Source organism: Crotalus tigris, unplaced genomic scaffold (assembly GCF_016545835.1).
Source record: "Crotalus tigris isolate CLP2741 ecotype Arizona unplaced genomic scaffold, ASM1654583v1 scf7180000024285.889131, whole genome shotgun sequence".
NCBI lineage: Eukaryota > Metazoa > Chordata > Lepidosauria > Squamata > Viperidae > Crotalus > Crotalus tigris.
This window is the reverse complement of record NW_024100458.1, coordinates 500,109-516,272: the sequence shown is the minus strand read 5'-3', so window position 1 is coordinate 516,272 and position 16,164 is coordinate 500,109. Positions and strand designations below refer to the sequence as shown.

Genomic DNA, 16,164 nt, shown 5'->3' with positions numbered 1-16,164 from the left:
ATCAGTGTGGAATCTAAATCAGAACAAACATTGAAAATGTTTAAATTTGAATTTCTCTTATGTATAAACAGACATTGTAATTTACAAGCCAAAGTTCTCCAGTTAAATCTTTTGTTCAAGAAATTTGAATGAAATAAACTATCATCCATTTAAATAAAGTATTATTTGAGTTGCTGCCAAAATAAGCAACTATGAAAGGAATGTTGACAGGGTAGTTATCCTTCAACTCATGGAATTACTGGAAGCAGCATTACCTTCTTTTGGAAAACCTCTAGTGATGTTTATAGGTGTTTTTAATCATTCCAATAAATCTTATTGTAATATATTAAATTGATATGATAGATTACAAAGATTAAATTTTGGTGTATTTTACCTCCATTTGTTGCAAAGTGTGGATAGGAGCATGAAGTAAAGTATTCATCCCTTTGAGGAAGAAAATAGGATTAAATCCTTCTGGTTAGCATTTTGACATGTCACATACTTTATGTATATATATAATCAATCTATTCTCTGCCCTAACCTAATGCTAGCAAAAGATTAAATTTTCTAGATGCAAGAAATTTCTTCATAGTATCCATCTTGTATCCCATTGGTTTCCATTCTACTTTCTATTGTTCAAGCAGCGGTGCCCACTACAAGCCACAATGATATATCCATAATCGGACAAAATATATAATTATTTGATTTTTTTCATTTTTATCCTGCCTTTATTATTGTTTATAAATAATTCAAGGTAGCAAACATTCCTAATGCTCCTTCCTATTCCAATTTTCCTGCGAGGTGGTTTGGGCTGAGAGTAGTGGCCCAAAGTCACCAAGCCTGTTTTTCATGTCTAAGGCAGGACTAAAACTCATGAAGTCCGAGATAAATATGTAAGTTGTGTCAGTTGCATGATTTAACAAACTTTTTTTTGTTCACCCTGCAAATGACCATGCCCTCAAGTCTTATTTTTCACTTGCACCTTCATATAGGGTTACATTCTTCCCTATATGAGGATCCTTGGTGGTGTAATTGTAAGAATGCAGTGCTGCAGGCTAACTTTGCCCACCTACTGCCAGAAGTTTGATCCTGACTGCCTCAAGGTTGACTCAGCCCTCCAAACTTCTAAGATAGGTAAAATGAGGACGTAGATTGTTGGGTGCAATATGCTAACATTGTAAATTGCTCAGAGAATGCTGTAAAGCAGTATATAAGTTTAAGTGCTATTGCTAATACATCAGCTAATATTGCCCCTTGATTTAGCTCTTTTTTTTCTATGCAATTTGTTCTACCATTTTTTTTCATATATCCAACTTATCTGCCATTCAGAAAATTGGCAGTTTTCTTCATTTTCTCAGAAATGAATTACTACAATATATTGATTTTAACAGCCTTACCATATAACCATTTGATGTGAGCCTATTAGGATTCAGAAGCTTCTCTGTCACAAATTCAATATATTTCATATTACTGCTTAGCAACGATGTTTTTATGAATCACAGCTATCAATAAAACTTTGAATATTTATTTATTGGGTGGCCATATAAATTGAAATACTTGCACAAATAAAAAGTAATAAAATAAATATTACCAGTTATTTCATACTTGGTAGCTTCTGGTTCTTCATTTCTGGGGAAAAAAACCCGACTTAAAATTAACTTTTTATTATAAGGCTTCTTAAGCAAAGCAAACAGGAATATAGTTTGAAATTGTAAATACTGGAGTTAATGGACTGTTTCTAAGAAATTTAGCATTTAATAACAAATTCATGGATATTGTTTAGAACATTGATTTGTCTGAAAACATCTTATTAGTGAAATCCTTCTAGCTCCAATTGCAAATATAGATCCCTTCCTTTAGTCATCAGTTTTAGAATTGTGAACTGGAACACTAATAACATGATAAAGATGAATGTATTAAATGTACTAAACCAGTGGTTCTCAACCTGTGGGTCGGGACCCCATTTGGGGTCGAACGACCATTTCACGGGGGTCGCCAAACAAAGCTGTCCGCCATTTTTCCCCCTTTTCTTTGGCCACGCCCTGGCACCCGGTGATGTATAAGTGGTTGGGGGTCACCACAACATGGGGAACTGTATTATGGGGTCGTGGCATTAGAAAGGTTGAGAACCACTATACTAAACAAACAGTCCTAATATTAGTATGAATGCATACAAAACAGAGTGATGGGGCCATTTTAAAAGAAATTATTTGACATTCTATTTATTCAATAACTTACTCATTTAGCAGACTTTGATTTCTTGCTTCTTCTTTTGAAGGTTCTAAAACAAAACATTGTGAAAAATGACCAAAGTTATAAGAAACATATGTGGTAATCATAGTAATGTAATAGAGCAGTCCCCAACTCCTGGTCCATGGACTGGCACTGGTCCACAACATGCTAGAAACCAGGCCTTGCAAACAAGCAGGATGTAGGCAGCACGCGAAACCACACCCTCTCCAGTCCACAGAAAAATTTCTCTCCGTGGAAACGGTTCGTGGTGCCCAAAAGCTTGGGGGCCGCTGATGTAATACATCTATTTTACCCATATCTACAACTTAAGAATAATTAAAAAGTTCTCACCTGCATGATTTAATTCGACAAAAGTTTGAGGATCATGTGGAAAGACTCTAAAAGCAGTGATAAATTTAGAATATATACTTAGAATATAAATTTAGAAGTAACTATTTTTAACACAACAGTATTTTTATTTCACGAGACATACACTTTGCTAACATACAAAAAAATTTTTTTTTTCTTGTAGTTAGTCCTGACTTTGAATTAACCTGTACTGTTTCAAACCTGGTTCTATTTAGTGCCTGGAAAGTTACTCTTACCAAGCAGTTTTTGGGCATAAACTGGAGACTCTTTGAAAAATGCGGCATCTGTTTTTAACAGATGTACTGCATATCCTAATATACATACTTTCTTTCTTTTTGGATTGCTAATATTAAATGAATTGACTTAACTGTCAGAAATTTAACTACATATTATTAAATATCTAGAAATGAAGACAACTTAATCTTATTTAGTACTTAAGAGATTCCTCTTTACTTTCTTTCTTTTGTATTAAATTAAGCAATATTTATATTAAAACAATTGAAACATCTCAGTATTACTTCTTGAAGAATATTCTGTAGCTTCTATATCATATATTGTTTTTTATATTCAGGAAATGCATTTATATATGAAGTGCTTTTTCAACACACTCACCTTATGGTCTCTGCAAAACTCACCCGCCTGGAATTTTTCTGACGTTTCTCAACATTGCATTCCTGTACACGCAAGATAAATTAAATTCAAAGGCAAATTCTCTTTTGATGAACATCCGAAATGGGTAAGGTGACTTATAACTTACTGCCTATATCTGAACAAAGTTTAAGGGATAGATGTATCTATGGTATTTAATCACAGGTAAACATGGAACAAAAACCATGAGCATGATTTGATTTCCTCTCAGTCTTGGCAATGCAGCACAATTCTACAGTAATAGAATTGAGAGCCCTGATAAGGAATATATTTTAAAATTGTCTTGGCATGGAGATGTGCTGTGTTTGCAGTACAGTTCAGCAGGAATGGACAGAACACTATGTTTAAGATGTAGAATGTTTAATTTTTATTCCATAACACATTATTCTGACTATTCTGGGAGTGGCCTGTAATTTTCTAGAAGCACATCTTCCAAAACTGGAAATGATTCACTGTGTTCTAGATGTGACTAGAGTCTAAAATAAGTCAAAAAAATTATATGCTGTCCCAGTTTGGTACTTTTCAGGAGAAAAATTGAATTTTCTATAGCACTAGAATAGAGTTTTACAGATAATTGCAATCAAGGTACATGCTTAAGGTCTGTGATAGAATACAATCCCAGTTACATTAAGGAATAACATGGTATATAATATTCCCAGAACATTGCAACCTTATCCTAAATAAACTTCCCTGGAACTATATTTCACTGTCTTCAGTTGGATTTTTCCCACATAAATATGCCACATTATTTTCTTGTATAGTCACTATAATCTATAAAATATGAGGGTTTTTTTATGAGACTATCTTCCAGTCAACAAATGCTAGTGGTTACCTGAGTAAGTTCATTTCCTGCGCCTAAGTCACAAAGAGGTGTTCGGGGAGCTTTTAAAATCTAAAAAGAAGATAAATAGAGTTCAGAAAATAATGTACACATTGCCAAAAGCTAATTTCTGAAGTAAGCAGTTGTTTTCGTAATGATAGGTACACTGATTTTAACATATAGTATAAAACTATAGCTTACCTCTATTATTTGGCCTCTCTCTTTTCCAAGACTGAAAGCATTTACCTGCAGGATATTTCTTAAATAGTCCAATTATTGTAATCCAACTAGCAACCCATTTTGGAAAACTTCAAAGAGTAGATTCAAAATGAATTCTAACATGCCTCAACTATTTAAGAAATGTCCTGAAGGTCATGTCTTGTAGATACACATAAAAAACAAGATACTAATTCACATCTTATTAGTAAGCGTATAATAACGTAAATATTTCAACTAATATCCAAATAGTCCATTCTATTGAGCAGATTATGAAATGCAATAAAATATGAAATCCACACTATTGTGGCATTATTTTCCACAGCTAGAATTGCAAAATAATTCAAACAAAGTAACCTCTTTGGTATGCAACTGTTACAAAAACCTGACTGAATATTCTGCAAAACATTTCTTGCCTTGCACAGATATGAAAAATTTTCTGTTTATTTAAAGCAAGAAATTCAGTAGTCAGCTTGAGGGCACATCATTCTGGAGAAAAATCTGTGTGGTTGCTAAGAGTTGACATCACTTCTATGATAAATCAATTAAAAATGCCAGGATTAAAAAAAATCAGTCAATGAGAGGGCTATCCTACAGTTGACTTTTCAGATCAGAAATCATCGTAATAACAAAGTATATTCAGCTGAAAATATTTTGTTTTTTTGTTTAGCCACCCATGAAAGTAGTCTTCCATGGTTGTTCAGTAAGTTCGTTTATATCCTGCCTTTATTATTTTTACAAATAACTGAAGGTGGTGAACATATCTAACACGCCTTCCTCCTTCACCAGGCCTGTTTTTCATGTTTAAGGCGGGACTTGAGCTCAAGGTCTCCTGCTTTTTAGCCTGCTGCCTTAACCCTTAGACCTAGAAAATAATATGTCTTTATGACAAAACTTTCTAAAATAATAGAAAAATATACTGTAGTATATCTATTAATTCAGTAGACATAAGATCAAGGAACATCAGTTGTTACATCTTTTTGATAAATTGTTCATGTTATAAAGAAACACTTTTGTTAGATCACTTGTTATAAATAAACTACTATTACTTTCTACTACAGAGAAAATTACTGGTAAGTTAGACTTACTGATGAAATTCTTCTTTTATTCGTGCCATCTGTAAAGTCTCTAAAATAAAATAAAAGAAAACTACATGAAAGCTAATATCCATTTATTACCAACAATATGCATAGGGGTATGTGTATATATTAAATGTATGCATACAATAAAAATAGTTACTATTTCAAAAGATAAAATAAAAACAGCATTTAAAACGTAAGAACAGCAATAATTGTATTGCTGTATACTACATAAAGTAACAAAAACCTATCAATGTAAGCTCAACTTACTTTTCCTCATTCATCTCAGAATATATCCTGTCCATTTTGAAAGACTCTGGTATCTGCAGTATTACTAAATCAAAACACAATGGGACATTAGTCAATCAAAATACAGTGTCAAAGCACAAGCTACCTTTGGGAACTCTCCAGGGTGGAAACAATATAAACACACCTTATGTCATAAAATGTAAATGAGAAAATATTTTTTGTCAATGACCTAGCAAACAAGACCCTGAGAGAAAACTTAAAATACTGAAACAATTACTTGAATTGAATTTTAACTAATAAGCTTTGCTGCTTTGAACACGTGATCATTTCAAGCATGGATCGATACAGTACAGGTAATCCTCGACTTACGACCACAATTGAGTCCAAAATTTCTTTTGTTAAGTGAGACATTTGTTAAGTGAGTTTTGCCCCATTCTATGACCTTTCTTGCCACAGTTGTTAAGTGAATCCCTGCAGCCGATAAGTTAATAACCCGGTTGTTAAGTGAATCTGGCTTCCTCATTGACTTTGCTTGTTAGAAGGTCACCAAATCTAATCACATGACCTTGGCACATAGAGTCATAAATATGAACCTGTTGCCAAGCATCTGAATTTTGATCATGTGATCATAGGAATGCTGCAAAGGTTGTAACTGTGAAAACCGGCCCTAGGTCACATTTTCCAATGCCATTGTAACTTTGAACGGTCACTAAATAAACTGTTGCAACCCGAGGACTACCTGTATTTTGAATGGGATACCTTCCAAGTGTGAACCTGAGACCAGGGATGAACTCTCCCTGCATGGCCCTTGTTCCCAGAAGGGAATCTGGAAGGCCCAGCCACTGAACGTCCGTCCCCAGGGCGGCGGCCTTCCCCAGAAGGAGGGGACCACTAAGTACCTCTGCTCGGACCCGGACTCGCCACGGGGCCTGCTTAGGGGAACATCTGAGTAGAGAAGAGACAACCCTAGTCCTTCGGCATTTCTGCATTGGTTTGCCCGGGAGCTTGTCCCTGGCAAAAGAGGGGCCGCAGGGAAGAGTTCCGAAGAAACGCAGGGTCGGGACAGAGGCTGAGCCTGCAGAAGCTACTACGGTCAAGCCTCCCTGACGAAGACGAGGATTCTCGCTCGGGCAGAAATAAAGCCCTCTTCCCTCCCCTCCCCTCCCCTCCCCACTTACAGCACGAGTCACTGCTGCTCCGCTAGGTGGGCCGCGGGCAGAAATCTTCGACAGAAAAAGGGAGGGAAAGATGGGGGGGGGAGGCTGTTTGGAAGTTCCTAAGAAAATGGAGTCATTCGCGGCGGGCCTCCGGCTGCCTTCCCCAGCTAGCCGTGAGGAAAAGGGCTTCGGGGGAGGGCGGTGTTTCGGAAAAAGGTTTGGTTCCGACGAGCCTTGGGGAAACCAGCCGCAAACCCGCCTTACCTAATCATGAACTCGCGCCTGTCCTAAGTACCACACACTGGCTCCGTTCCCGCTTCCGGTTAAATCCAGGTCCCTTTTTCGCTGTCAGGATCGATCGACTTTCCCAGTCATTGCTGCCACAGCTGCAAGAATTGAGGCCGCCACAGCCGTCAGATTCAAACTAACCGCCAGGCTTCACGCATGCGCCGCCGCCGCCTCTAAGGCTCCTGAAGGCTCCTTTCCATCATGGCGGTTTCCTCTTGCCGTACAACATCATGCTCCACCCCCGTCCCCCCCAAGTGGCCACGAGTGTTCTACGCCGAAATAATGTGCGGGGGGGGAGGGAGGAGAAGGAGGAATAGCAAAAATCCGAGTAAATAATTTTTTAGAATCCGAGCGGTTGTCTTATGTCCGCACAAAATCCTACATTTTGATTTGTCGCTGCTTAGAAACGAGAGCCTATACATAAGTAAAACTAAATAGGAGAAAGCCATTGGTAGGAATCGCTTCTTATAAGGTTGGAGAGAGGAAAGGCTTCCGCGACGAGGTGGCCGAGTGGTTAAGGCGATGGACTGCTAATCCATTGTGCTCTGCACGCGTGGGTTCGAATCCCATCCTCGTCGTTGTGTTTATTTTACTGCCGTCTGTTTTTTAGAACGATCTTGTTATTTTTCATTACTGCTGTTAGTATACAACTTAAAAAAAATAAATACTACAATTAACCCTCACAGTGCAAATGAAAGCTGAATACTGGAAATCAGAAATTTATTTATTCATTTAATTGCTTTAATACAACTGCAAATACGACTACTTCTACGCCTAAGTCTCAAAGAAAATATGGACTAAATTATTCTATTTTTCCATGACATCAATAAAGAGTCATTTCAAAGGCTGAGAGCGAATACATTTCATCAAACTTTTGATCTTTTCAGACATGTAAATAAATTCCATATTTTTAGAATATAGCTGATTGATTTATTGATTTAGCCACCCAATTTAAAACAATTCTGAGCAATTTATAACAAAACTAAAAGTCAAGTCACAAACATCAATCTCTAAACAGAACACATTGCAGGTTAGGATCAACATCTCCATAAAGCTAATTAGAATTATTTCAGTGCTATGAGTGTTTCATGAGTTTTGGATTCCTTTCAAGAGAGCTCTTGCTAGTAGAGATTCATTTTTAGTTTTAAAATACAGTTCTACATGCTTGACATTTTAACTAGCTTAAACTAGCTAATATAGTTTCTGTTGGGATAATTTGTTTTTTTTTTGGGGGGGGTGGGAATTGCTCAGGATCCTGGCCCAATGCTCATGGGGCAGCTGATCTTCATTGCCTTTTGAAAGCCAACAGAGTCTGGACCAATTTTGGGGGGAAGGTGGATGAGTGGGTGGACTACTCCATTGGAGAAGGCACATTTTCTGATCCTATCAAATGCCATTGCTTGACTAAAGGAAACCAAGACACAGCACAACTGCTGAGAATTGAGGGGTGGCCACTCCCATTCTGAGCCTTTCAGAAATGAACAGAAATGCAATCACTGCTACCTTACTTCTACACCTAAGCTTCAATCTTTAAAGGATCAGATACTGTAATCCATTCCCCCCAGAATCCTATGAAATTGCAACTAAACCACTTTCTCCAAAAAGAGGATGTTAGGAATTGGACAATTATCCAGTATCATCTATCAAGGCCACCTTTTCATTCAAGGACAAATTGACCACTTCTTGGCCCAACTCCCATGACACTTCTCAGGCAGGCCTAACAGAGCAGGATGGACATGGAATCAGTGTACAAATAGCTGAGTTTACAATTCAAAGGACTCTGCTCAGGGCAGAATCCAACTCAGAACAGATCTGAGCAACCTTGTCAGAAGTTGCCTTGAAAGCTGCTGCAGATGAATAGACCTGAAGATGGCCCTCTAAATTGTTTCTCCCCAGGAGGATATGGCCCACCCAGAACAGAGCCAATTTTCTGTTATAAGACCAGAAAAATAATAACTTTTTCCTCACTATTATCGCCACAGTGAATTGACTGTAAAAGAGGGAATCTTGGAGCCTGACCGTTCTATAAACCTGTAAATTTTGTAAAATATTGTAACATAAACCGTTAAATTTTATATTCATTTCCCCGTTTTTTCCCCATAGACTAAAAGTATTTTCAATAAGCTATTAGAGTTCCCCAAACTTTCCAGCTTTGCGGACTGGTGGTGGTGGGGGAGTGGATGGTTCCATGCAAGTGGCTGGCAAGGACATGCAGGCCCACCACTTGCGCAAATGGAGTGCATGCATGCACTCATGTGCTGCTCGTGCAAGTGATGATGTGTGTGTGCACTCACCCACTGCTTCTGCGGCCCAGTTCTGAACGGCTCACGGCCCAGTAGTGGGCTGTAGCCCAGGGGTTGGGGACCCCTGATCTATTAGTATCACTTATTAATCTGCATTATATACTTAAAAATACTCAAATCTTCTAATACAGTGGTTCTCAACCTTTTTAATGCCGCAACCCCCCAACCGGTCGTAAGTCGAGGACTACTCAACTGGTGCAGCACCGTTTGCAGAATGGGACTTTTGGCGGGCTCAGCAGGGCAGAGACAGCCTGGACAATTCCTATTGGCTTTTGAAAGCTAATAGAATTAGACTCTATTCAAGAGAGTCTATTCTATTGGCTTTCAAAAGCCAATAGAATAAAAGGGAGAAGCACAGCTAAGGAAAAGGGGAAAAAAAATGGCGGACTGCGTTGTTTGGCAACCCCCGTGAAATGGTCGTTCAACCCCAAATGGGGTCCCGACCCACAGGTTGAGAACCACTGTTCTAATATTTTTCTGAGAACAAGTGATTATATTTGTAAGATACTATGAACAAATGTATAATACTCACATCGTACTTTTGTAATGACAGCCTGACCTGAAACTTACTTTTGAACTTGAGTATTCCCAATTTTTCTGTCTTGTGAAATTCATGCCAAAGTCAGAAATTACTAGCATATACACATGTAGTTTACACTATTTCCCCCCCCCCCATACCCTCGTACTTGCCAGAGGTGAATGTTATTTCTAGGCATCCAGAGATTTCCAGCCTGCTTTCAGTTTCACTGAGCTGAATCAATTACATATCTTAACTTCATTTTTGCCATCTCATTATATATGAAAGTGATCATAGCCACTCATACGAATATAAATCTGCATGGGATTCCTGTTTTTCTATTGGAATGGTCAGACTGAGTAGAACACTTGTGAAAAATATCTCACACTGTATTTCTCCTATCAAAGTGAGGGTCCCTAGTTAAACTTCTTGCCTGCAAAGCAGAGTGCATTTTTCAAACACTTGGCATACTCTAATAATTCCATTACTCAAAATGTATTAAACAAAATTGGTAATTAACTGGCTGGCATTTCCCACATACAAACCATTCAAAAGGAAATAGTTTGTCACTGGGAAAATATGATTCCTCTAACCCTAACTTTTCATAGGTATTACAACTGTCTACTCCATTTTGTTCAGGGCTGGAATTCAGCTCTCCCAGAATTCATGCTTCAGGTATTTTAAATCACGTCAACTTTGCACAAGTAATTAGCAACAGATGTTTTTAATGTGTGTATTTATTGGAAAGAGCTGTTTCATCAGATTTTTAGAACCAATGATTGCTCCCAGGAAACTGGAACAGCTTTATTATTACACAGCTTTTTAAAAGCAATGAAATAGGCACTACAAGCTCCCCATAAGACACATTAACTATGATTGCAGCTGTTTAATGAGCCCTTTTATTAAGTTAATTTATTGGAGACGCTATGCTGCTCTATTAAGGAACAGAGCAGCTGAGTGGCAGTCATAATAAAATAGACGAGAGTACAGAAATGTATAGTATTGAAATAGAGGCCCAACTGGTTGTGAGGACTCTAAGGGTGGGAAGCGGAGCATGGGCTATCTCAGGGGTGGGGAGAGGCCTTGGAAGGCCCAAGGCAGGGATGGTCCTGTACTAGTCCCTCAAGGGTCATCCCTGAGGCATCCCATGCACACTTAATGACCTGAAGATTCGTTTCACGAATGCACTGGGATGAGCAAGGATAAAGCTCATTTATCCCGACTCCAACAGTACCGTAATGGGCAAGTTCCAATATTGTTATAACTCATGGATTGCTTGTATATTCTTACTTGGTAAGAAATATTGCTTCTCCAAATTATTATTTCATTTTCTTGCAATAAAAAGAAAATTTTGCAACAGTTTCTTCAGATATACTGACTCTTCTTCCACTCCATTTGCAGAAAGTTTCTCACCCGCTCTTCACTTTATAAAATAAGATTCAAGTCTCTTCCCAATCATCCTGGGCCCAAGCAGGCATTTTGGAACAATATTCAAATTCCATTCCTTTATAGCGTAAAGCATGGAGATACATCACTAACTCTTTGGGTGATGGATCAGGCCTTACCATTTTGCACTCTTCACATAATGGGTCCACCTCATTTTGGAACTCAGTTAAACCCATTTCTCTATTTTCAGTTTTGTGCACATTTGCTTGAGGGCCAGAATTCAGAGAAAGCATCTTTTCTTTGTCTTTTGATTCTGCAATGTTGTCAGAATGATCAACTGCGGTAGTGACCTGTACAGGCTTTGTTCCATTTTCTGGAGTTTCCTGCTTTTTATCTTCTAAAACGGTTTTCAGGTCCTCCTCAACAATGTCCAAGATTCCCAGACTCTCTTTTGAGACATATTCTTCTGCAAATGACTGAAGCAATTCATCATCAGTTTTATTAACACTGCCTCCTTTACCCTTTTCAGGACCCCATATTTCATTATTGTAGATAGGATCGTTGACAATAGGGTACCCCAAAAATTGTAGATGGACACGGATCTGATGGGTACGGCCAGTATATGGGAAACACTTTACCACACTAGTCTTGCCATTGTAACTCAGGCGCTGGAAGACAGTTTTACATGGCTTGCCTTTGGGATCCACTCGACACAAACCCATTTTGTAAGACATAGACAAGATAGGTTCTTCACAGATCACTTCATTTTCTGAAAACTCTCCAACCACACGGCATACATACTCTTTCTCCAGCTATTAGAATTGGGGAAAGAAAAAATAATAATTTGAGCATAGAATGTAGAAGGAATATGTATTTCAGAATATCATTTATGCAGCTATGCAGTTATATGGCCATCTACCTCACAACAGTGTATCTGGATGGTGTATAAAAATTAATACCCAACAAGTAAAAATGACTGCTTGAGGAATGACATCTTCCATTCATAAAAATCCTATCAATAGGGCTAGTCCAATTTCCCCGCCTGAATGTCTAGGGCAGGGGTAGGCAATCTTGGCTCTTTTATGACTCGTGGACTTCAACTCCCAGAATTCCTGAGCCAGAGCCAAGGTTGCCTACCCTTGGTCTAGGGAAACAGCTTGGTCTTTAGAGCCCAAAGGTTAAGAGTCAGAGCCATCTGAATCGACAAGGGAGAAATTGTTTGACATCTAGTTAATATATTAACCATGTTCTGTATTGAGGCTAAAAGTGTATCAATATTGAAGTGGACAGGAAGCAAGTTTGAAGCACCTTCAATTGGCTTTAAAGCACCTCAAAAACCAGAGACTGATATTCATTTGTTTACTAGCTAAGGAAACATTTAAATTGCCAGAACTTGTTAAATTTACAGCTCATCTATCAAAGAATGCGTGGTATCAGATAGATGGCTTCTTAGCCATTTCCAGATTTTTTGTGCCTTTAGTTCAATGTTGACTCCTGGCAACTTCCTGAACTGGTCCCTGCAATTTTCTTGGAAAGATTCCAGAAATGAGTTATCATTGCCTGCTATCTACAGCTGAAAGTGAGTGACTGATCCAAAGTCAACTATTTGGCTTGGATCTAAGGCAGGACTAGAACTCATGGTTCCAGTTTCTGGCCTGATGCCTTAACCACTATCCCAAACAGGATCTCCTCAGGAATGTACCAGATACATATAGAGGTTAAAGTTCTGGTCCTGGAAGTCCTATAAGAATTTTTGTTTGGGTTATGAAGTTCACTGAGCATGCAGTGAATCTCTCTCAGATTAACCTTCTTGCACTCTTACAGTACTTTAAAGATGGTGGTTAAATCTGTATATCATACAGATGCTGTTGGAGAAGTATATTACAAATATCATTAACAAAAGCAATTTGACCTGTCGTTGTCGAACTTGTTCATCAATTCTCTTGGACACTTCTGCAGACTTGGCAAAGATGAGGACACCTGATGTCAGGCGATCAAGCCGATGAACAGTATGCAGTTCTTTCAAGTTATGCTCTTTGCCCAAAATGAAAATGACAGTGTTGTGCCGAAACCCGCCACAAGGGTGAACAGGTAAAGATGAGGGCTTGTCTACAACCACAACTTCATCGTTATCCTCTATAAACTCAATTGTTTGTGCTGTAACTGGAGGTTCATGGCGATGTATGGTATTCTCCAGAAAGTCATTATTCTGCAAACAAAGCAATTATTATACATTAGTTTAGCTAAATGTTTTTTTGAAACAGTACGCAGAGTATGTTCCTAGCTTTTCATATAATTTTTCAAAGGAACTAACTGAAAATAATACCAGTATGTCTGCATTCAGAGACTGAACTCTAACAATTAAGTGGCGCTGATGTTTAATCTATTAAACATAAACTATCATCAAATTGTAGACTACAATCCTCTGTATGAAATCAGCCATGAAACTGTATTACTCTTGAGGTGCAAAAACCAAACCTAAAGTACAGATCCTTGCATTTTCACATGGAACAAAGTCACATTACAAATGGCAACTGTCCTCCTAGAATGAGTCATGACACATTTGTAACAGTTTGGGGCCTCATTGTGGTGCAAACCACGCAACTCAAGCACTGATGGGGTATTTTTGCACACCTGATTCTATGATATATGCACACATATTCAAATATCCGTCACTGCAAAACTTACAGGTTAGGAGGTGCTTATTAAAAAAAAAAAAGGTCTATATCTGCTATGTTCATATTGAAAAGCGGAGGGGAAGGAGGAGAGATTACTATGACCAGAAAGCTGTCTACGGGACTTGTCCGATACCTTCACTGCCTGATTTGGCTTTTTCTACGCTGCGTGATCGCATTCTCCCACCGGACGCTCGCCGCGTGGGATGGGTCCAAGGCAGGAGCTTTCGGCATTTCGCCTGACGCCCGGCCTCCTCACCTTGAGTACGACGCTGAGGTCTTTCAACGGGTGTTTGTTGAGCAGCAGACGTCCGGCTTTGGCTGCGGCCAGATAGTACTCGATGGGCCGACCCCGGAACTCTGAGTGGAAGACGTCCAGAAGCTTCTTTCCCACCCAGCGCCCCTTGCAGTAAGTACGGTAGTCGAAGTAGTACGGGCGCACCTTGCGAAGTCCACCTTCGAAGTAGTAACTAGTTTCGGCGAAATGGGCCTCTCCGAAGCTGACGCCGGTATTCCGCTTCTTTGGCGGCGGCACGTACCGCTTCTCTCCCTCTTCGAGCGGCCCCGGCCGCTTCCCCTGCCCCCTGGTCAGCCGCCTGTTCTTCGCCACCGGAGGAGAGCTTTCCCGCTCTTTAGGCTCGGGGATCGGCTTCCCCTCCATGCTTCTGCCGGGCACAAGGTCAGCTGGAATACCGAAGGAAGCGCGCTCTGCGTTCGGCCGGACTAAGAATAAACGGAGCAACGATCTCCAAAACGGCGCGGGTCGCATGCTGAGGAATATAGGCGGACAGCCAACCACGTGGCGTTATCGAGCCCTGCCCCCGCGCGACCGCGTAATCTTTACCCAATCACGTTATTCTATGTCTGTGACGAATAAAGTAAGCGACGGAAAGAACGTGCTGTCTGCTACAAATGCCGTAGTGATTACGGAAGGCTGCGCATTTTGTTTTGCTGAACTCGGGAGGACCAAGCAGAGTAACGTTTGGAGCGTGTTTCCAATGATTTGATTGAAGAGATTATCCGGTTTGTTAGTAGTGCGCTCCAGACATCGTAACTTGAATAGGTTAATCTGAATTAAAAGAGGGCTTTATTCGCATTTGCAGCACAGTGGCCCAAATGCACCAAAACCGACTTTTACTGCCCTTAGCAAGAACTATGTGGCAAAGATACGATTAAAGCTGGTGATATAGTACAAGCTTTAATTTATTAAAGTCATGCGATAGTTTCACTTAACTAGCGCTATAAACTGTGGCAGAGAACAAAATCTATCGGCCCAGTTGTTGATGAATATATACTGCCATCTCACTCTTTTTAATATTTTTATTGACAATACTAAAGGAGAAAAAGAAGTTTAAAAAAATGAGACTAAAAGTTAAGACGTGCATAAAGGAAAAAAAAATAAGAGGAAGGTAGAAAAGTAGAAAAAAAGATATCAAAAATAAAAACGCTTCCGATCTTCAGGGCATTATATTTTAAGCTCTCTAAGGTTACCTCGTGACTATAGTCTATCCTATCAGAATAATACAAGTTCAGTTTTTTCTTTTTTATGCAAAAAAACCACTAAGGTTTTGAAAATAAATATAAACATTGTCTTTTTGCTAATCAGACAAATTTAGCTTTTCCTGGCAGTTCTGTCATCTTTACCAACCATTCCTCCATTGTAGGTATTGCTAAATTTTTCCAGCTTTTTTTTTTTTTACACATCCACCAAACATAATAAAATGACAATAAAAGGTCAATGATACAACCTTGCAAGACCTGGGGAAGATGACCCCACATGGCCAACATCTTCCTTATGAACATGAAGTGCTGTCATTTTATGCATCATCACTCAAAACCTGTCAAATGATGGGTTCTGGTTTGTGCTTGGGACTCAGAAATATAGACTAGACTCATTGTGCATCTAGTTTCCTTTATTAGTGCATAGTCTCTCACTTGATGCATAGATGTTCCACGTCTACCATTTCCATTCCTTTTTATCTTTTATAACCTTGTATGTCTCATACAATAACTTTATCTTACATAAGTGTTAATAGCTTGCAATGATTATATTTTTTTGTTTCTTCTAACCACCTCATCTCTATATGTTGGAATATAACAATAATAAAGCTTTATGATTTGCTGTGTTGGAAATTGTAATGTAAAGGAAGTAAGTGGTAAACCAATGAAATGAATAAGGAATCACTTTATGTAATATTTACAAAAGTAATGAATGAAGTGCTCTGATGAAGGCTCATTTTACACAC

General features: G+C 38.9%; 3 protein-coding genes and 1 non-coding gene across 5 annotated transcripts in view; 2 read left to right on the top strand and 2 right to left on the bottom strand.

Moving 5' to 3' along the window:
- Nucleotides 1–9,548, bottom strand: part of KNL1 (kinetochore scaffold 1) — a 35,323-nt gene extending 25,775 nt beyond the window's left edge. Inside the window, exons 1-9 of one of the 2 annotated variants that reach the window (XM_039323861.1) lie at nucleotides 6,771–9,548; nucleotides 5,614–5,677; nucleotides 5,353–5,392; nucleotides 4,061–4,120; nucleotides 3,193–3,254; nucleotides 2,563–2,609; nucleotides 2,218–2,260; nucleotides 1,571–1,608; nucleotides 374–423 (exon numbers count right to left, since the gene is read on the bottom strand). In XM_039323861.1, the coding sequence (XP_039179795.1) occupies nucleotides 374–423; nucleotides 1,571–1,608; nucleotides 2,218–2,260; nucleotides 2,563–2,609; nucleotides 3,193–3,254; nucleotides 4,061–4,120; nucleotides 5,353–5,392; nucleotides 5,614–5,648 (375 nt within the window). In that variant the 5' untranslated portion in view covers nucleotides 5,649–5,677; nucleotides 6,771–9,548. The remainder of the gene's footprint in view (nucleotides 1–373; nucleotides 424–1,570; nucleotides 1,609–2,217; nucleotides 2,261–2,562; nucleotides 2,610–3,192; nucleotides 3,255–4,060; nucleotides 4,121–5,352; nucleotides 5,393–5,613; nucleotides 5,678–6,770) is intronic. The other variant, XM_039323860.1, reaches the window with a different exon arrangement.
- Nucleotides 1–16,164, top strand: part of CCDC32 (coiled-coil domain containing 32) — a 120,319-nt gene that overhangs the window by 77,829 nt on the left and 26,326 nt on the right. The window lies entirely within an intron of this gene.
- On the top strand, nucleotides 7,534–7,615 carry TRNAS-GCU. The gene has a single exon. It is a non-coding gene; the product is annotated as a tRNA-Ser (tRNA).
- RPUSD2 (RNA pseudouridine synthase domain containing 2) lies at nucleotides 10,577–16,137 on the bottom strand. Its single transcript, XM_039323864.1, has 3 exons — nucleotides 14,178–16,137; nucleotides 13,156–13,452; nucleotides 10,577–12,055 (listed from the first exon to the last, which is right to left on the bottom strand). Exons 1-3 carry the CDS (start codon nucleotides 14,685–14,687, stop codon nucleotides 11,297–11,299), a joined length of 1,566 nt encoding a protein of 521 aa, XP_039179798.1. The 5' UTR covers nucleotides 14,688–16,137; the 3' UTR covers nucleotides 10,577–11,296.